The sequence below is a fragment of the Ascaphus truei genome, chromosome 18 (assembly GCF_040206685.1).
Source record: "Ascaphus truei isolate aAscTru1 chromosome 18, aAscTru1.hap1, whole genome shotgun sequence".
NCBI lineage: Eukaryota > Metazoa > Chordata > Amphibia > Anura > Ascaphidae > Ascaphus > Ascaphus truei.
This window is the reverse complement of record NC_134500.1, coordinates 14,274,685-14,296,886: the sequence shown is the minus strand read 5'-3', so window position 1 is coordinate 14,296,886 and position 22,202 is coordinate 14,274,685. Positions and strand designations below refer to the sequence as shown.

The following is a 22,202-nucleotide window of genomic DNA, read 5'->3' as shown; positions in this document are numbered from 1 at the left end:
GGTCAGGTGACGTCACGTGACCCTGCCGCGTCACTTGATGCGCGTTGCCGAAGACCCGGCAGAGAGCAGGTAAGGGAGTTACAGAGGTATCACGCCTCCCCCAGCATTTCATTTAAATGCTATGGGGGGAAGAGCGCGGGGCCTCTGTAACCGTCGCTCCCCCCCCCTAGAAATTCTCACCCCCCCCCCAGTTTGCGTACCGCTGCATGAAGGGATGGCACTTCTAGTGGTTTGTCAGATTTGGTTAAAAATAATAATTTCATTAATTTTTCGTGTTTTGTTTTTGAAAGTGGTTTTGGTTTTTAAATGACAAAATAACTTATTTTTTCTAAATGTAAACCAATCCATAATATACAGGTATTTTTAGCCCCCATTTTTTTACAGGGTGGGAATCTGGTTCCCGAGATACTTACCAGTAAAGTTACCGGGTTTAAATCTCCCTCGGGGGACACAAAATGGTTGCCAAATCTCAGGCCAAGTGAAAGCTGCAACATTATCGGTTGTGGCTTCTTTTTGGACGGCCCTTTAAATCCCCTTTAATAACCAGGAAGTAATACCGGTAACGTCACCAGTAAGTATCTCAGCACTGTGGGACCTCCCGGTTACAATCCGGTAAATGTTCTATTTACATAAATTATAAAACAACAGTTCACTGTGAAAACGTTATCACAATTACCATCAAAACCAACACATTGCAGTGTATGGTGAAACTTAGAATCACTTTGCACATTTAACCTTTACAACACGGCTTAAAACCCAGTCTAAATAAAAGAAGCCCTACAATATAATGCTTGGGGGGAGCACACAAGACTTACCTACTAGTGCCGACGGTTATTCTAACACAAACCAGTGGCAAATTGCCAAAAAGACCCAGGTACATGCTGGGTCGTGTTTAAGGCAAGTTTAAGGCATTTCTGCATTGACTAATGGCCCATCAGATTAACAGCGGGGGTCCCTGGCAGTCACATTCAAACTGAATGGGACTGCCAGGGACCCCTGCGGTGTTAATCCGATGGGTCATTAGTCAATGCAGAAATGCCTTAAACTTGCCTTAAACTAGCCAGGTTACATCTAGCACATAACCGGGCTAGTTTAAGGCAAGCCTTAGAATACTCGGTGAATAGTCTGTACATATCTTGACTAAAAAAGGTGAGGAATTGGCTACTGTAAGGGCAGGCGTAAGATAGACAAATTCCCCCCCTCCAAAGGGGACCTATTTATTCTTACTAGTCAAGTACATGCAGCAAAATATGCAGAACATCTGTAACTAAAGTGGCTACAAACATGTTCCAAAACAGTGGTATAAATATATAATAATACACATGGAAATGTGTTATCTGTTATTTGAGAATAGGATAAAACAGTTATAAAAAGAGGATGTGAACCAGACCTTATTTTTTTTGCCTGATATTAAAAATGTTACAGTTACATACTGTAGTAGTAGATGAGGTTGAAAAAAGACATATATCCATCAAGTTCAACCTATGCTAAATTTATATGACATACATATCTTATATTTGTATTTACAGTATATTGATCCAGAGGAAGAAAAACAAAAAAAATCATCCAATGATATCTCATAAGGGGAAAAATGAATTACTTCCGAACTCCAAATATTGGTAATCGGAGTACTCCCTGGATCAACATCCTTCCCATGTTTACTTATTTGGTATATCCGTGTATACCTTTCCTTTCCCGTTATATTATATATTTTATTGGTTCCTATCTGTCGTAATGTCACTTTAACATACCATAAGAAGGATGAAATACTTGCAATGATAGAATCCCCGAGGAAGCTCTACAAGAGTGAAACGCGTAGGGTTAGATGTCTATGCGTCTATGCAGCTGGGTGAATGACACTGGAGCTCCTTGCAAAGACTGGACACCTTAGCCAATCGGCCCCACCTCTGGTTGTGACAACATCCCAGATTCTCACTGGATCAACATCCTTCCCATGTTTACTTATTTGGTATATCCCTGTATACCTTTCCTGTCCAACTTTTTTTTTTTTAAATATCTATTGTATCTGCCATCACCATCTCCATGGGTAATGAATCCCACCTTGTAACTGCCCTTACTGTAAAGCAGTGTTTCCCAACTCCAGTCCTCAGGGAACCCCAACGGGTCAGGTCTTAAGGATATCCCTGCTCCAGCACAGGTGGGTCAATCAGCAGCTCAGTCATTTTGACTGAGCACCCTGTGCTGGAGCAGGGATATCCTTAAGACCTGACCTGTTGGGGTTCCCTGAGGACTGGAGTTGGGAAACACTGCTGTAAAGAACCCTTTCTTTTGTTGCTGGTGAAATCTCCTTTCCTCCAACTTTAAGGCATGACCGTGTGCCGTTTGCACTGCCCGTGGGATGAACAGTTCTTTTGAAACCTCCTTGTATTGTCCCTGAATATATTTGTATATAGTTATCATATCCCCACTTAGAAGCCTCTTTTCTAATGTAGCCAAATCTAATTTAGTTAGCCTCTCCTCATAAATCAGATTTTCCATCCCCTTTATTAAGGTGGTAGCTCTTCTCTGCACTCTCTCTAGTTCCATATTGTCTATTTTATAGAGTGGCGCCCAAAATTGTACTCCATATTCAAGGTGTGGTCTTACTAATGCTTTATAGAGGGGCATATTTATGTTTACTTCCCTTCCATCCATTGCCCCTTTAATGCAAGATAAGATCTTGTTTGCCTTTTCAGCTACTGCCTGACTTTTGGCACTATTGCTAGGCCTGCTGTCTACAATCCTTCTCCATCAAGGCTTCTCCTAATTTATCCCCATTTCATTTGAAAGTAGCCTGTTTATTCTTGTTTCCCAAATGCGTAACCTCACATTTATCTGTATTAAACCTCATCTGCCATTTACCTGCCCAAGTTTCCAGTCTATTAATAGATTCCACAAAACTATTTTGCCTCCAGGCTAAATTACATTTGTAGAGACAAAAAAAAAAAGAATAATTAAGAACAGAGTGGGGAAAATAGATGTTGGAAAGAGTGTCCATGTTTAGACTAATGTTGCTCTTTCACTCGTTCTACCTTTAAATCAATCCAGATAAAGCCATTGTTGGAATGGGCACAATGATTACAATTCTCCCTTACAGCCAAATCTAGCAATATCCCCTGAATTGATGCTGTACATTCAGCTTTGGTAATTGGGTTAAACTTGGATTAGACTTCATTTCTTCATCTTGGTCAATCATAACAAACAATTTCCATGTTAGTTGCTTCAATTGCTTGCCATGTCTGTTACATACATCTCCTTGGAGTATTTAGGAGGTCCCTTCTCCACCCCATCTGTCTCAGTTCATTTAAGGCCAGTATTTCTCCAGCACCCCACCCAAAATCTCAATCCCACCTGACTGGGAATTGTTGAGAAAGAAGTGGGGCTGAGTTCTAGAGAGGGGTTTAGGAATTGGTGTTTAAAATGGCTACAGAACATCAGGGAGAGGCAGAAATATTAAAGAAGTAATATCGTTTGTGAGGTTATGAGTTATGCTTAGCATGTACATTATGTTGTGGGTTGAGTTGGCAACAAGGGGGTAAAGGTGACAAACTGGTCGATATGTAAAGACAATAAGAAGCAATAAAAAAAAGTGATTTTTCAGTTAAGAGATATACTGTACACCTAATTTGTGTATACGATTTGTGATGAACGAGAACAGTTTCTGTGTCACACTTTACGGAATAGCTTGTAAATACTTTGTTTTGTGAGATTCGCTCATGTACATACCACATTTGCATATTGCACAGATTGGAGAAGCTAACATGAAGTCAGTAGTTAAAAGAACACAGCTTAGACATCCGGGGAGTGCCTCTGAGCACTATTGCCTATTTTCACACGCGTACCCAACTGTGCAACACACAAAAACAAATATCACGGAATTTTCTATATAAGAAACAGTGCTTTGGTAGGGAGATAATGAAGCGTTCATTTCCAACTGTGGAAAGTTTTCTGTAGCAGTTCCAAAGTCACAATTATGAGGAATGCGTTTAAAGCGATGTCACAAAGGTGGCCAACGGTTGCCATAACTTATTTTTGTACAGCCATCTTTCTCCCCAATTAAAAGGGACTTTGGTTGAGTAACTGGAAATGAACGTGCAAGTCCAGCATCAGCCACTAGTTACCGGGCATAACTGTGAGAAAGTCCCTAATCAAAAACAATACTTGGTTTAAATGCACTGGTTCATCTGATCACCTATATCTCTGTGTGATCAAACGCAAATCACAAATGTACAGTATCACAGCATTTTCCATGAGGATATTTAAAGATTTGTTGATTGTTCCACATCTCATAAAGATTCTAATTACACCAAATGCTGACTATTTAGATTAGATTTGGGCCCTGATGCAATAAGGTTACCTTAGAAGAAGAAAAAAAAAAGTGATTCAAATCTTTTCCAGTGCAGTGAAAACAAAGCAGACGTAAAACATTTTATAAATGAATAAATAAATAAATAAATAGGTTATGGGTGGGAAGTTTTTTTTTTAAATAAAGGAAATAAGAAATCGAATTTTAAACTTCAGGTAACTGGATACAAACAAGAAACCGTGACACAAGAAAAGAAAAATTGGCTGAGATAAAATGCAACGGGTAATTGCTTTGAATTTACTATACTGTACTCTTCTACCTAGCCAGCATCAATGCTACGTGCTGCCAATCCAGAAGATGCTAAAGTCTACTCTAAATGATACTTTCCAATCTGATTTGTCCATTCTCGTTTTTCTTCCACAATGGCTTTATGTATTTCCCTTGCTACAAAACGTTGCCTGAAATACAGCATTGTTTTGTTCTTACTTAAAAAGGAGCAATCCGAGGGGCGATTTTTTTTACAAATGTAATTTTTTTTTTTTTAAGAAGGGGGTCTCCGGGGCTGAACCCCGTTCATTTAAACTCTGGGGACCCCCGGACATACAGACCTCTGTAGCGGGTGCCGGTAGAAGCTCTGGCTGGGGTTTAAAGTCTTACGGTCCTGCGTCAAGCGGGCCAATAGGAAGCCGAACCTGATGACATCGTGGCTTCCTATTGGTCAGCAGGGTGCCGGAGCATTGAAACTCCGCCGTTACCTGGACCCGGCTAGCCCAGCAGAGTAGCTGCCAACACCTCATACGGAGGTCTTTATCTCCCGAAGCAGTGAGTTCCCGGTGCAGAAATTAGTGGGGTTCACCTCCGGAGACCCTCTACTTCAATCCTATGTTTAAAATAAATTCGACAAAAAATTGCAAGCTTGGATTGCCTCTTTAAGGCCAGGTCCCCGCTGGCTACTGCAGCGCCCGCTGTGGCGGATGCTGCAGGGACAAGAGCCACCCAATGGGGCCGGGCCTGCTGCGAGGAGGGGGGCGCCACGCTGCGCTGAGATAAACCCCTGCTTTCAAGAAAATTGAAAGCAGGAGTCGCAACGGAGAGCTAGGCCACGCCCCCCGATGGTTCAACCAATGAGGGCGAACCTGCTGGATGACATCATGGCCGCGCCCCCGTCACGCCTCCCCCTCCCCGTCTTTCCCCCTGCAGCTCTCTGCAGACCGGGGGACTCGGTTGCACGCGCCGCCTGCCTCGCAGACGCGCGTGCAGCGGAGGCAGCGGGGCCGCAGCCTAACACTCACCTTTAATGGGGAGGTAAGTGCTGATGCTGGGCATTGTACCCCAATCTAGCAGTAACTGCCTCTCAAGCCTATGGCAGTTAATCTCAGTAATATGTTGTGTTCCGTCTGGTGTTACCTAAAGCTACAGTATCATTTAAATGTATCCATACATCTAAGATCTCAAAGCCTTGATAGCTTCAACACTTATCACTCTGATTAACTTCACTGCCATATTACTTTATATGTCTATATATATTGATCTGGATACCGATAATAATAGTATTTAGTATGTAGCCATACGTGGGCTGAAACTCGCCCCTGGCACCAAGACAGCAACTGTATTTATTACAGCATTTTAAAAACAAGCCAGCTACTTTCCACAGTGGATGAAGTGCGCCATTCATAAAAAAAAAACATCAAGTTTTTTTAAGGCCAATATAGGGGTTTTCATCCATGATGATTCTGCTCAAAACTGCATTGCAATCCACCCATATATATTGCATGTGTGTGATGTTGAAACCATAACCTTTTAAAAAGTATCATCCAATCTGGGAGCAAAGTGGAGGTGTATTCCATACTGCATATTTTTTTCATATTAGATAGAATTCAATGTTTTCTATATTTATCTAGCGAGATTTTTTTTTCCATACAGCCAGTATACACAGCATAGGGTAATCTCGAACAATATAGGTATATAGGTGTAGGGAAGCAGGACCTTACTAAATATGTTTCTTGAATTTCTTGTGTTCTTTTAATGTTATGTCATTAGCTACACATTGGTATAAGACTAAAGCCTCGTCAAGGGTGGGTAGAGGCGCGCTGGCGCTCCGGCGCTGCGCCCTGCTCGGCCGTGCTTTTCCTGGCCGGCTAGGTGCGCGCTCGTCTGGGGGCGCGGCCTCTACGTCACGGAGCTGGTTCGCCCTCATTGGGCGAGCCCCTCACGTGACGCGCTTGCGAGCCGCAAATTCAAATGTGCTCGCTCGGCAAGCGGCTGGAGCGCCGAGCAGGCGCGCCCGCCCACGCAGGCCACGTGCACTGTCGTAACGTGTCCAGCGTGAGCGCGCGCGCCCGCTCAGCACCACCCTGGACGAGCACTTACCTACATCATTGCACAAATGTGTATAATTAGAAATATTTCTAAGGCAACGGATCTAAATGAAAAGGATCCTATGCACAGATTAAAGATGGCCTTGTATTGAAATCGTATACCCTCAACTGTGCAATTGAAAAAGTTACAAACAAAACACGGTCACTGCAGTGAAAGATTCTGCTTTATGTATACAAACTGCAATATTATTTAGCTTGGCTGTTTCAGCATAGGGAAAATGATGACGTGTGCTGTTTGGGACAGGCCCTACATTACAACATACCCTACAATGCTGCCATATTTGGTGAACATTAATTCAGCCATTTTTCTGAAATCAGAAAGCAAAGAGAAGTCTCAGTATTGGACCAAAGTGGAGTTTGAAGCTGAAGTTGTTCATATCCTCAAGTGAGTGTTAATAATGGAAGTGCCGCAGACAACGATGAATCCAAACGTTCTATGCGCTGTAAGGTGCATAGCGCCCCTTAGTAATATGGACCGATATCTGCTGGGTGCCTTATAATTCATTCATGGGTTGTCAAAAGAAAATCAATGGGACAACCAAGATAATACTCAGCTCACAAGTTAGAGAAGCAAATATTTGTTCACAAGTTAAATTCTTATTAAAACACGAACGTGTTTGTGTTGTCTTAGGCTAGGTCCCCGCTGCAGCCTGCGGCACGTGCATCCAATTTTGGCCACGCGCCCCCCCCCCTGCATCTAAAAACGGCTCCCTACAGACCACAGATCGTGGTGAAGTGCTGTGCACGCACTGCCAGGACACAAGGCGGGCCAGTGGGGCTTTTGCCTTACAGAGAATTTAAAGTCTAATAAAACTATGAGGGAGCTTCTCGGAAATTCTAATCGCTCCATTTATTTAAACTTTCAGGGCTTGTTCTGAAGCTGATACTATCAAATGGGATACTAGCCCCCAGGGTATAAACAAGGTCCATTGTTGGAAATGTACATTGGTAACACTCATCAACGATGTATAAACAACCGAGCACGGAGTATTCCACTGAACTCAAACCATGTCAGCTCAAGCTGGCTTTTTATTTTATGACACAGTTGCCATAGAGGCTGTTTAGACAAATAAGTGTTCTCGATTTGGAAATATTCCTATGGTCCTTGTTTGATGCTGAAATTTGGAACATGAATAAGCAGAATGCATTGGGTGACACCATAATACATTTTGTTCTGCAGTTTTTATGGCTCTTGAAACGGAGTCTTATTTCAACGTTGAGAAAAAACACCTGAATCCCAGATACACTTCTCAATGAGACAAGGAAGTTCTCCGCGTTCGAAATTTCGAACAGCTGTTCTTTGTTCAAATAACAAGATTTTTCTGGACACAGGCCAACAAGATTTACCTACTTGCATTATTTTTTGCATTTGAGTCTTTTTTTTCCCCCCAACTAGAAATGGAATAGAGCAGCTGAGCATTTTTACAATCATTTGAAAGATGTGAAAAAAAGGGGGATGTGAACTCTAGCACACCCTGTAAAACATACATTTCTTACCAAAAGAATATGTTATTCATGTGCTCTGTACATTAGGTCAATTATTACTCACTTTCTTTGGACACCTACCAAACACCTCCACCCTTTAAAACAGAGCTGACTGTATCAATGTGCAGCCAGGGCCTGAAAAGCAGAAGGGCCTTGATACATACTGGTGGTTTATTCCTTAACCCCACAAGGCTTTGGCAACAAAAGTTTAGATCTCACATCTCAACATTTTTAAAGCAGAAGTCCAAGCTGTCGATTTTTTAATTTTTTTAATTAAATTCCTTCCCCCTTTAATATGTGCATCAATACAATCCATACAATGATCAGTAATTAGAGAAGTTGCCGATCGATCCGTTCCACTGCGATCGATCGGTGAAGATTCAGCTCGAGGGTTCACTAAATGGCTGTAAGATCAGCAGAAGAGGACCAAAGATGCAAAGTTCTGTGGGGAAGATAATGTGACCAGGCAGTCACTAGATACAATTGGTGCACTGCTAGAGAGAGGGCAGGGCTCGAAAAGGGGTGTGCCTGAGCCTTGCAGAAGAGGAAGGGGATGTGACTTTGTAAATGGTTGCTATAAAAACAAAAAATGCTTGCTACATTATAATGCATGAAAAATGTAATTCAGAGTTGTTTTTCTTTTTTTTAAAAATGCTACAAGTATTTTCTCGTAGTACAGAACGGATTTATTTAAATAAAAAACGTAGGATATTGCTTGGTCTGCAGCTTTAAGAGCTTGAACAAGAAAGGAAAGAAAATGTTTGCAGAAACTCAGTTACAAACTTATACTTTAAGTAAATAGTAACATGTACCGGGATTTTTAATTGGTTTCAAATTTTAAACAACCCAGTTACTTAATGACAACTTACGTAAACACTATGATACTAACACCTCTCCGAATGGCACTCCTTTGCTTAGTGTAATTCAACCTTTCAACATCTTTCCAGGCAGCAATGTTTGAGCCATAAAACATGAGCACTAGGAGCTGGATGACAAGCTGTAATGAGACTCCAATGAAAATATTCTCTATTGCAAAATAGTGGGTGCTAATTACCGAAGTGAGCATTTGTTAGAGTGCACTCATGTTGCCAGTGATGAGAGCTTTAGTTGCAGACCGTTTCTGAGGTTTGATAATAAGCTAGTGTTATAATAATGTTACACAAAGGCAGGTAGCACGGAATTTTGTTTAAAGCTGCAGTTCAGTCAATATCCTGCATGTGTGTTTTTTTTAATAAATCAGTTCTGTAGTAAGAAAAAATACTTTTAGCATTTTCTGTTTTTAAAAAAACAACTTTGAAAGACCAATTTTCTTGTATTCTATTTTAACAGCCATTTGCTAAGGCACTGCCCCTTCATGTCCTGTCACAAGCCCTGGCACACCCCTTTGTCAGCCCTGCCCTCCCTCTAGCACATGTCAGTGCAGGAGTGCTCATGAATATTCATGAGCTTCCACTGACAGACAAGCAGATTATAAACAAATCCCAGCTTTTAATATGTCACGAAATTTCGACCTATCAATACATGGAGAACGAATTGACCTGCAGCTATACAGTTCTTTAAGTAATTAGAGATTGCACACATAAAACTATTGAAGTAAAAAAATAAATGTAAAAAAAAAAAAAAAAGACTGAACTGCAGCTTTAAGGCCTTATTGGTCTCAAGTATACTACTAAGGGCCAATACTAGGAAGAGACAAGACCGGATGTATGTAAAAAGTAACAATATTTGGGGGGGGGGGGAGAGAAGAGAAAGGAGAGAGAGAGATAACGAAATAACATGCCTGCTGGGAACCACACATTTAAATAACCAAAAGGAAGTAGGAATTCACATTGAACAGGAAAGGGGTGGGGAAATATATATATATATATATATATATATATATATATATATATATATATATATATATATATATATATATATATATATATACACACACACACATATATATACACACACACACACACACACATATTAGTATGTATAACTAACCAATAAAGATAAAAAATGGGAGAGCTAAACTTCCAAGAGAAAACAAGTGCAGAGAAAGATAGGAACATAAAGAGAGTAGTAACAGCCCCAAAGAACATTTCTCCGAGTATAGGATATGATCCCACATGTCAAGCAGTAGACAGAGATCCAAAAAAATAAGGATTTCTGTCTGGCTTTAGAGCTATAATTGCTGGGAAAATTCCACACTAGCTTGATGGCTCCGGTCAGCATACTTTGTAACCATAAAGTACTGCGGATAGTAATTTACAGGACGTAAGCTGCTAAAATAACTTACATTCACAAAAATAATGTGTGTCCGACTTAGCAGTAGGGATGACTGATGAAGCATTAAAGAGCAGAATGAATCGATACTCAATCATTATTAACAAGGACATAAAGTTAATGTGGGCGATGTAGGGCGTTGTTATTTTGTGTCTCTTTCCGTCAAGGTGTGAAGGTCCGTGCTCTAAGTTCTGTGTCACGCGTACAACTGTAGTTTGCGATATGAGGAGTATAATTAGGGAGGAGTTACATGAGGCACAGATTATAATGAGGTGTATCTTTACGCCTCTGTGCGTCATATCCCCTCGCATATTCTTCATGTTCATACATCACTCCTATAATGTCATTTAGAATTCAGCCCAAGTCCCATGAAGAATCATCACAGTATTGAAAAAGATACCTCCACATTAGCTTACTTTATGAATGACATTTAAACTACTGCTCTTGCCATCATCAGCTAATTAATAATAATAATAATATTATATTATTAAACTACTGTTCTTGTCATCATTAGCTAATTACAATGCTGACAGCAAGCAGTGGATATGTAGATGATGTACTTGATTAAATGTGACCAGGATTTTGGTTGACTTAACTCAGGGGTTGTCAACTCCTGTCCCCAAGACCCCCCAAAAGATCAGGTTTTAAGGATATCCCAGTTTCAGCACAGGTGGCTCAATCAGTGGCTCAGTCAAAGCCACCTTTGCTGAAGCAGGGATATTCGTATAACCTACTCTGTTGGGAGGTCTGGAGGACTTGAGTTGACCACCCCCGAGTTAACTAAAATCTAACGATTGTGAAAAATATTAACATGCGCCCGAATTCTAAAGACTTATTGGCATTATAATAGCACATCTTTTTTAGCAAAAAAAAGTCTCTGCTGTTTGACTCGAGTAAATAATTGCAGTGGTCATTAGCAAATTAGAACTTTTATGACCAGTAGAATTGGGATCCATCCCACTGGCCAGCATTCTTTCCCAGAGTAATCGTTACTCAGCGCCATGCGTTATCTGCCGCCAAAAAGCCACATCTGTCCTCGGGGTTATAATCCAAGAATTATCTCTGTCCAAAGAAGTAGTGTATCCAAGCAATGATGTACTGCAGATTAAGTCATTCGCAAGGAACAGATGCTGCAGGGAGATGGGTGGTAGACCAAAGTGTAGTGTAGTATTTCCAATAAACCAACAAATATCTGCACAGCGCTACTGTAGCAAGATCTAAATCATTTTGTAGAGTAGTCTCTGTTATGGGAGTAACCATTTGTTACATGTCAGTAACTACGCTCACACGACATATTGTTTACTGGAGAACTATAGCAACACTTAAACACGTTTACAGATGTTTTCCGAGGGAAGCAACATTCTTATAAGCTTCCAGATTTTGCCATGTTCATTCCACGCAATTTTGTTTTTACGTGTAATTTTTTTTTACTTCACACGTATTATTCAAAAGACCGGGGTTGGCAAAATGGCGACAAAACACGAGACCTAGCTCTGGTTCTCAAAAAAATCTGCAGGATAACACAACCTGGATATTACCTCCTTTTATAAATGCGACAAATACAAATGTTGTAAACAGAGTTTGAAATAAGGCACTCAATGTGGCCTATAGCATATTGGTGGGTTCAATAATAGAATAGCTGCCCGTGAGACAACCAAGTAGTCAATTCTATATAAGCGCAGTTCAGGAGAGATTCAGACGAAAAAGTAGGTGTAACAGCTACTTAGGAATATATAGAATAATGCCCTTAACAAGCCTAATTCTCACCAATATACTTTTTTAAATTATATTTACAACACATGACAGTAAAAGAAGCAGTAGAAGAACACAGGGTCCCTGCCCTTAGATTCCAAAGTGTTTAAACTATGGCTAGAATCAGAGCATGAATTCCAGCCCTGGATAAATTTGCAAACATTTGTGTAAATTCCCATTCCTCCATTGGTCTTTTATTTATGTTATGCCCCAAAGGTTTTCCAGACTTTTCTAGTTCTTTTCCAGTGATGTATTAAGCCGTTTTCAGAAGCAGCGTCATTCTGATTTCATTATCATTTCTCCTTTCACACGATGGCATATTTTTACTGCATATGGTATCAAAAGGAGTAACAGGGGCACTTTTCTCTCTTATCGTAAATCTCCATATATCTGGCACTTTGCCGGGCAGGCTTCCTTCCCTCTGGGAAAGAGGCAGATCTGCCACAGCTGAAGTTTCATTTGTGTTTTTTTCAGACACACGAATCTCATGTATGCAGCTCATAAACACAGAGTACAGAAAGTACTTAAGCTATTTTGTTGGTGAAGGGTCCCTCCCACGCCATAAAAAGATTACATATATGAGCTGTACAATGTGCTTACAACCCAAAAGGTTAGCAGCTTAAAAAACATCCCTTGCTGCAATAAATTGACAGTACAATGATGTGGAGCATGCAAAACATTAAGGTTCATATTTACTAAGCCGCCTTCTGCCGTAGGACACCTTCTGGCACTAGAAGACACCATACAGCCTATTGACTTGAGTTGGATGTAAGATGTTTTCAAGCATGGTAAACATGGCCCAATATATCAAGGTAAATTGATCCAACTTTGCCAGACCTTGCCAAGTAATACAATTTTATTAGCCACTGATACTGATGCTTGTGTTTGCTCACATATTAAAATGGTGACTACCAACAATAAATTGTGCCTGTCCGTGAACTAAATGATGGTAGACATGTTCCTTCTCCAAAATAAATGTCCGGTTGCATTAGTCCAGGGGTGGACAACTCTCCAGTCCTCAAGGGCCACCAACAGGTCAGGTTTTAAGGATATCCCTGCTTCAGCACAGGTGGCTTAGTCAACAACTGAGCCACTAATTGAGCCACCTGTGCAGAAGCAGGGATATCCTACAAACCTGACCTGTAGGTGGCCCTTGAGGACTGCAGTTGGCCGCCCCCTGCATTAGTGTCTGTGCAAGCAAACCACGGAAAGTGCACACATGCAGAACAGGTAACAATGAAGCCGATACCTTTGCACTTAAGAAGGCAAGAAGAGTGAATCGGCAGTTCCCATTCTCTGCTGGAACTGAGAATTCAGAGTTGAGGGAGACACCGGCGAGAATAGAGAAGAGGCAGGTAAGGAGTCAGGGGAAGCAGCATGCAAGGCCGCAGGAATTGAGAAAGAAAGACAAAAAAAACAGAAAAAAAGTGAAAGACAAGTTAACAGGGGAGAAAGACATGATCATTTAGAAAAGTATATATACTTTGATAAAGCAAGACATAGGACAGCACAACCTTCTTAGTATCCCATAGTGTACACTGATTTAACTAGCATGTTTACAGTGCTCTCCTTGCGATCTTGGTCAAGCCACTCAATGAAAAATTAGATTGCAAGCTCTGCAGGGCAGGGACTTTTTCTGTATGCAAAAGTCTATTACAGCACCATATAATAATAATAATAATAATTTTAAAAATACAACAAAAATATGACTATTATTATTATTATTACTCCAAATTATCTGGTTTTCCCTATCCAGCCAGAGTAGTAGCATCCACAATAATCTACCCATTCAAAACAAATCTGCATTTACAAATACAATTAACTCCAGTGCTTGGAGGTTCTAACCAATGTGTTTTACATGAGAAGATGAATAAATAGAAAGGGCGTTAAAGTCTGAACCCAACACAACTGTGTAACACTCTCAGAAATGCTGCATGGCCTCAGCCTATCATCGTTTGGAGGTTCTGGTACTGTAGGAATAACAAAGCACCTACCTCTTTCACATTGTGGTCCAGTAAAGCCGTAGGTGCAGGCACAGCGATTTGCAGCAACGCATCTACCGCCATTCTGGCATCCATGTTCACAGACAGCTGGAAGTTCCAACAAAACAGGTATTATGTCTGTTTAGCACATGCTTGAAATGTAGAAGTACATCTCAAAGGATCTCTCCTGCTTAAGTAGGAAAGAAATAACGGCCTCTCTTGCATGAGTGTGTTTTAACATGAAGTGTTGTGTTGCTGTTTTCTGGCTCCGTTAAATCTTTACAGCTGTGCAATGTAATGGGGGGAAATCCTCATTTTAAACATTCGGCAGTACTCACGTTGGCCACAATGTGTTCCTGAGTATCCCTTCTGGCACAGACAGTGATCCTCACTGCACGTTCCTCCGTTCATACATCTGATGTTACATTGCTGGACTGTAAGGACGAGAATAGCACACCTTCAGGGTTTCCCAAACTTTAGGTCAACACCAGATGAATACGTCAAAGTATTGTTCTTCAACAATAAAACTATTTCAGCCCCAAATCCCTTCACAGTCTCATCCTCTTTCAGTATTCAAAATATTTCAGCGGGACAATAGGAGGAAAAGCTAGCAAATAGTCGGGATATTTTCTTCATAGGCGGAGAATTCTGAGCAGAGAAAGATAACATGATGCATCTTGGGCATAGTAACTGGCGTTGGAAAACATGACTCGAGTGGTGTTACTGACGACCTTAACACAAAATACTTTTGTGGGTTATCATCTTTGACATAAAAATAGCCACCAAATGTAGTGTAAAAAGCAGCTGAATGGGTCTCTGCAGGAGGTTTGGCTACATAGGGAGCAGGCTTAGTGACAAATGTAAGGAGTAAAATGACTGCATAGAATACTGATAGACAGGTCTAGAGGTCTAATTACTGGTAGAACATTGGAATGCCCAGAGGATTGTACCAAAAGCCCTGTGCTAAAAGGCATAACAACCTGGCTATGTATTGTGTGGAAGAACAAACACGTTACAGTATTCATATGAATTAAATGCTATTGTTCTTTATTAGGCACTAAAAAGAACCTTGCTTTCAAGGGGTTGGCCCCCCCAAAATCTGAGCCCATGTCGGGACGGCAGACTTATAGCTGTCAATTACAGCAGGAGCTTCCAGAGTCGCTCCCCACAACGCTTTGCATCCACAGCAGCCAGGCATTGTGGGGTGTGACTTTGGAAGCTCCCACAGTAAGTAACAGTTAAACCCCCTCTGCTGCCTGCACACAGAGGTGCAGTTTGGGGCCTTATTATGCGCGTGTTTCCTCACGAGCTCAGGACAGTATACTGCCTGGGATTGGTCACACCGTTTTGATAGGCAATGCAATCAATTAATTAAGGGTTCGCGAAAGAGATATTTTCTAGCAAGGGGGTGCATGTTGTAAAAAAGGTTATGAACCGCTGGTCTAGAACAGTAGTGGTAGACGTACTATGCTTTGTCAGGGGATTTATTGCTGAACATCATAACCTTAATGATAAAAAAACCTTTAATTAAAAAAAAAAAATGGTTGGGTATTTGGCTGTAGAGATTCCTGGTCTTGTACTTTTCCTCAAAGTTTTAAGATAATATATCATATTAGGTAATAAAAGGCTGGATCACTGAAATTCTTTTTTTCCCAAATACAGTACAGTACAGTATTTGAAGGTCATGTTGTATAATCAATGGTACTGAAAATCACTGTTTGGGACTTTTAAATTCATGTCTTTCAAACTAATATTCTAAAAGTAAACCACTAGTTTTTCTTCTCTCATTAATGTACAGGTGTAATCGGAAGAAATCCATACATGCACACAGTCACATAGGAGAGTCTTCAAACATTCATTCAAACAAAACACATTCTCATTCATTCACTCTCTCAGGCCATTATTTATTCATCCATTCAAACTGCTATCATTCATTCACTCAACTCAAGTCTTTGCTACACTCAGAGCCCCAGTCCCTACTACCATTCATTCCAATGTTTCAGCTTTTCGCTCTTTTCATAAAAATGGATCGAAATACAACTTATCTCAATTACTTTCTCCTATTGCGCTGTACACAAAGGCTCAAAATAAACCTTATTACCTCTTGAAAACAAGAAAATATTTTTTTTGTCATGGATGAGTTTGTAAAGTAAATTGGAGAAAACTGTTAAAAAAAAAAAAGGTCAACTGAAATGAATTCTAGAAGCTATTTATAATGTGTTATGCTTTGGGAAAGTACTTAAACATAGTATCATTATCAGTGTGCAGATATGCAGTGAAGAAATATTAAGGAGATTTTGGACAACACCATACACAGGTCAGCAAACTATGTGCATAGTACTGTACTTTAAATCTGCTGTCTGAGATAACTTTATACAATGTCAAAAAATAGTTGGGATTAGGAAAGGCATAGGAAATGATATCATCCGACAGGCAGGTTAGGAACTCAATTGCAACAAGTTATGCCAAATTTTAAATTTCCATTCCCAAATGAGCACCAAGGTCATTCAAATACTTTAACCTGCGCTTGAGATAAAAGGTTAACAGTCGCTTATTCTTTTTCCAAGCTGAAAGCAAGATATATTCTTCCTTTGTTTGCAAACATACGTATGCGCCGATAATATAACGTTTCCTACATCTGTTCTACTGCTTAATATGGAATATTTTTTGGCCAAGTTTACATGGAAATTCCATTCGCGGGACTCGGGAGACAAAAGGTAATTTCTTTTCACTAGTTAGTCATAATATCTGTATGTTTGTAAGACTTCAAGATACAGTAGGGCCAAGGCAGTGTTGGAAACACCCCGTACATGCGGTGAAGTTTATCACATGTAGCCATGTTAACACATTAAAGATACCACTAACGCTATACTAGTGCATTCATCATTAATACATCTGTTCGCTACAATCATCATTAATACATCTGTTCACTACAATCATCATTAATAATGATCAAAGCGCCAATGAAGGAGAAGTTGCATGTTATGATATACGGAAGATGGGTGGAAAGAATGGGTTTCAATTAAAAATAGAGTTGATGTTTTATGCACACTTCGAAATGACCATTCTTTATTATGGATATATTTTTACAATATATTATAATATCCTATTTTTCTGCAACAACAGACAGCCCGAATTCATGCTGGATACTGTCATATTTGATAAGCTATGTTGCTTTAATATTTTAAATAATGAATGACTCAACAAGCAACATGAGCGCTCATTAGTAAAGACTCACCTGATTTGGATCCACATGACGGCGCTATCTGACCTGTTGGACATGTGCACATATTTGGCCGCGAACAGAATCCATCCCCACAAGAATGTCGACAAATGGCTGTGAATATAAAAGAAGATGATACGTTCACCTACCGATCATCCTCAAGTCGGTCATCTACTTTATCGCCTTTCCTGCTTTCTCGAGTACGGCAGGGCTGCAGAGCCTCGTATTGTATGTTCTCACTCGGATATGCAGGACCTGACCCTAAGCTCGCCGTGCACCCTGTTTTCACCTGGCCACCCGATTGCCTGGCGCCCAGGTGTGCAGCCTCACCCTGCACCACCTCAGAAAACCCATGCATTCGTTCCCCTCCTTGCTTCCCATCCTATACCAATCCCTGTTGTGTGGTTAGCTGGTGTTAGTTGGCAGTCTCTCCTTCTCCCATCAGACGCTCAGAAAAACAGAGCATGTTGCAATCCTGAAATCCGCGGTCAGCAGACGTTGCAAAGCCAAAGAGACGTCGGGAAAGCATCACAAATGATCAGTGGATTTCTTCTGACTCCCATAAGCACATAAAAGTTGCTTTATTTTAGATTTCATTTTGTATGACAACCATAATGTGCATTTGTTTAACATTTAGAGGTTATATTTTAAAGAGGGTGTAGTCTGCCTCTCACTTAAGCGAACGGATTTATGAGCGTCATAAAAACCTGCACAGGATATGCGGTAAAATGTTATGGTGTCAGGTAATATAACCTTGAATCAATGATTTATTGTCATTAGTATTGTATTGCTGCTATGTTTTAGCACTTTGGTATTATAAGGTACGGTAGGACTGCTCAACTCCAGTCCTAAAGACCTCCCAACAGGTCAGGTTTTCATGATATCCCTGCTTCAGGACATGTGGCTCAATCAGTGCTCAGTCTTTGACTGAGCCACTTGTGCTGAAGCAGGCTCTTCAACGAAGCCACTAACTGAGCCACTTGTGCTGAAGCAGGATCTTCAACTAAGCCACTAATTGAGCTACCTGTGCTGAAGCAGGGATATCCTGAAAACCTGACCTGTTGGGGTGTCTTGAGGAGTGGAGTTGAGAACCCTTGATGTAAGCGTTGTCAACCATGTAACATCTCCTCTGTGAAGCACTGGACAAACTAAGCCTAAACAACCTTTGTTGTTGTTATTGACTATTTTTGTTATTATCCTCAGTTTCCCATTACAAAAAAATAAAGGTTTGTATAAGACGTGAACTTCGTGCATCTTCCTTTTTTGGGGGGCGCTGGGAGGTTCAATGTCTCATTTATTTTACACTTCACGAAATCAAATGGCAAAGGGATAAACAGCTTTTTGCTACCTACTACATGTCCATAGCTTTGCTCCTGAGCAGTACTACCTTGTGTCTGTACAGTATATGGCTCGATGTCTAGGTGTAATTACATATATTCTGTATGCCATTTGTTGATGTAATGAACTTTGAATAAAATACATCTTTAAACAAAGCCCTTTACTGTTAATGTAATTCTGTTGATTTACATTGATAGTAAGTGTATACGGAATTGATACATTCAGAAGGAAATATTTATACATACAGTATACAAAGGTAAATACAGTTACATTTTTTCACTAGAACCTTTGTTCAAAGTGGTATTAAGTAGGTTAACGTACATTAAGCATTAAAGCATTGAGCATAAACAAAGCATTAAATTACAATAATTTCAATGGAAACTATTGCATTGTTAATTGCATATCACTTGGCGTATCACTATATTAATAGAGGGGTTAGATATAGGATTCAAATACAAAGCCCTGTCAAGATTGATAAGATGCCAGTGTACCATACACCTCATATGCACTGACCTTGACCACTTGCAGAACACCCTCCTACGGTCTCTAATTTTTCCCTTGTTACCACTTAGATTGTAAGCCCTTCGGGGCAGGGACTCCCTTTTCCTATTCTTTACTTTTATGTCTGAAGCGTTTATTCCCACTATGTCTCCTATTATTTTGTCACATGCATGTGTGACAAATCTATGTCAACCTTTTATTCCAAACACAAGGGAAAATATGGAGAAATGAACTTACGGACAATGCATTGATTCCCTCCAGGTAAAGTCTTCCATCCGGGGCAACAGTAAGCATTGTAACGCGATCCGCACACATTGGGCCTTAAAAACAAAACCAGCACATTATCCCATTTTGTTTAAGTGGTATTAAAGCGTGAAGTGGAGAAACAGATGTTCTTATTTTTTTTTTAAGTCATAGGAAAAAGAACTAAGCCTTCTATTTAATCTAGTATCATTACTCATGCAAGAAATAAAACCCAGGTATAAACTATGGTGAGAAAAAAAATTCAGTTTGCTTAGTAACTGTTGCAGGTTATTTTTTGGGTTGGTGAGATACAAGAGAAACGGACACTGAAGTTTACTGAGGCTCACTTTTCTATAAACAAAATGACCGATGAGGTATTAACGGTCACCGCGGGTTAAATTCTGTCGGGCTCAGCAGTATTTTAATGACTGCAGGACACTGTTGTTGAGTTATAACTTAATGAGCTGGATGCTTCCCATGCAGAACTGGGCCCATTAAGAAATGACAGACACATGCTAAGTTTTGGGACTTTTAGCTCCTTCTGCGTTATACAGTATATTGCTCACAGTTTCCTTTGAAAATTCTAAAGATTGCCTAATACTGTTTTTGAACTCATTGTTTTCAAACTATGAAGGAGCAACACGACTTTGGAGGTTGGAGTCACACTAGGGTATCTATTTTATTTGTATTTTTTTATTTATACAAATGTTTTACCAGGAAGTAATACAGTGAGAGTTACCTCTCGTATTCAAGTATGTCCTGGGCACAGCGTTAGAATAATACATGGTTACTAAAAAGAACATGGTTATACAGTCAATTCACAGACATTGCATGGATAGATATAGGAGTTGGAAAATTGGGATCAGGGGATAAAAGGCATGTGAGTTTCAGATTGAAATAGAGAAGCTTTAACATCACTTTAACATTTGCTATTCTTTTATATAAAGCCAATTTTTAACACAGTTATATTGAACCTTTAAGGGCTGTTCTATAGTGGGCGCGTTTGCTGCAGTTATAGTTGGCTGTGGTTAGTCAGCCTTTCTATTATAGGGTCCCATGCGCGCAAGGCAGTGAGTGTGGAACCGGACGGGGGGGGATGGGGAGGTTGGGAAAATAACATTTTCGTGCTGCTACCGCCGCTGTAATGTATGTATGTGTATGTATGTGTGTGGTGTTTAAAAAGGTTTAATAAAGTAAAATAAATAAAATACATCCATTCATGCTGGGGTAAAAACACATTTACATATGCAAGTACATGTACATATATATATATATATATGTACATATATATATATATATATGTACAAATATATATATATATATATGTACATATATATATATATATATATGTACATATATATATATATATATATATATATATATATATATATATATATATATATATATATATATATATATATATATATATATATATATATATATATATATACACACACACACATATACATATACATATACATATACATATATATACACACACACATATATACACACACACACACACACACACCCAGTGACACACACAGTAGCTTCCAAGACTGTCGCTCACAGCATACACACAAAAAGCGTGCGTCACATTTACGCGCGTTCGCACACTATATTACAGGCCTATGAGGTTAGATACCAACATCTTCCAACTGGAAAACTGGTGCAAAAAACTGAGCCAGATTTATAAAAGGAAAGGAATCCCGCTAAAACTAATGCTACGTGTTAAATAAATATTCACCAAATGCTACGTGTTAAATAAATATTTTTTATTAGCACGCTTTTGCACTCCAGCCCTTTATTCTGCGTGCGGTGCACCGGCATTTTGTTTCCCTTTTCTATACAACAGTAACACCCTACAAATAAAATATAAAAAGTGAACGGATTTATGAGCGTCATAAAAACACCCATACACGCAAATATTACGCCTTTAGTAGCAAATCATGGGTTCAGCATGACTAGCTAGCCACTTGGGCATTTAAGGGATAAATATATTAATATGTTCTACATTGTTCATTTGTATTATCACCTATTCTATGTTGGGTAGTTATATGGAAATAATGCAGCATGCAGGGACACCAATGTGTAATGATCCATGCAGCCATTTGCTGCAGCCACCGCTAAAAAGAGGTTTCAATATTTCTCCCAGGACATGATAAAAAGGCAAACATAAAGAGATTTTAATAAAATAAGGGAAAAGGAACCGAAGGGGTAATTCTATATTTGCCAAAGTAGTCGATCAGGCCATTTTCGGCGCATACAGAATAAGGATAGCAGTGCAATTGCACTTAAAAAATAATCAATTAAGATGATTTTGTGCATCAATAAGATTACTGGTTTAGGGATCTGCAGAGATTAAAAAAATAATAATAATTTCTTGCAATTGTGTTCTCTTTCTGTATTTTGCAGCCAATTCTCAACCAACCATTCATTCCATTTATTTTCTTCTCTAATTCAGGGGTGCACAAAGTTTTTAACCTGCGCCCCCCTGCAGACCTACCGCCTGCCTTGCGCCCCCTCTCCTCCTCGGCTTTGCGCACTGCTGCTCTAATTCATTGTCCTGTGTATTAGTGCTGAAGAGGAACACGGCTTCATTCCAATAAATGCTGCTAAAATCTTTATAGTATATTACATAACAGGGACGGACACACTGGAGTGTAAACATAACTATATGACCAAAAGTTACAATGAGTCTGTTTCTGCTTATTTGTCAGCTC

General features: G+C 39.8%; 1 protein-coding gene across 1 annotated transcript in view; it reads right to left on the bottom strand.

Moving 5' to 3' along the window:
• The window catches only part of FBN1 (fibrillin 1), a 141,288-nt gene that overhangs the window by 97,615 nt on the left and 21,471 nt on the right, over nt 1–22,202 (bottom strand). The window contains exons 3-6 of the mRNA XM_075575645.1: nt 19,474–19,556; nt 17,413–17,511; nt 14,513–14,608; nt 14,187–14,282 (exon numbers count right to left, since the gene is read on the bottom strand). Coding sequence (XP_075431760.1) covers nt 14,187–14,282; nt 14,513–14,608; nt 17,413–17,511; nt 19,474–19,556 — 374 coding nt within the window. The remainder of the gene's footprint in view (nt 1–14,186; nt 14,283–14,512; nt 14,609–17,412; nt 17,512–19,473; nt 19,557–22,202) is intronic.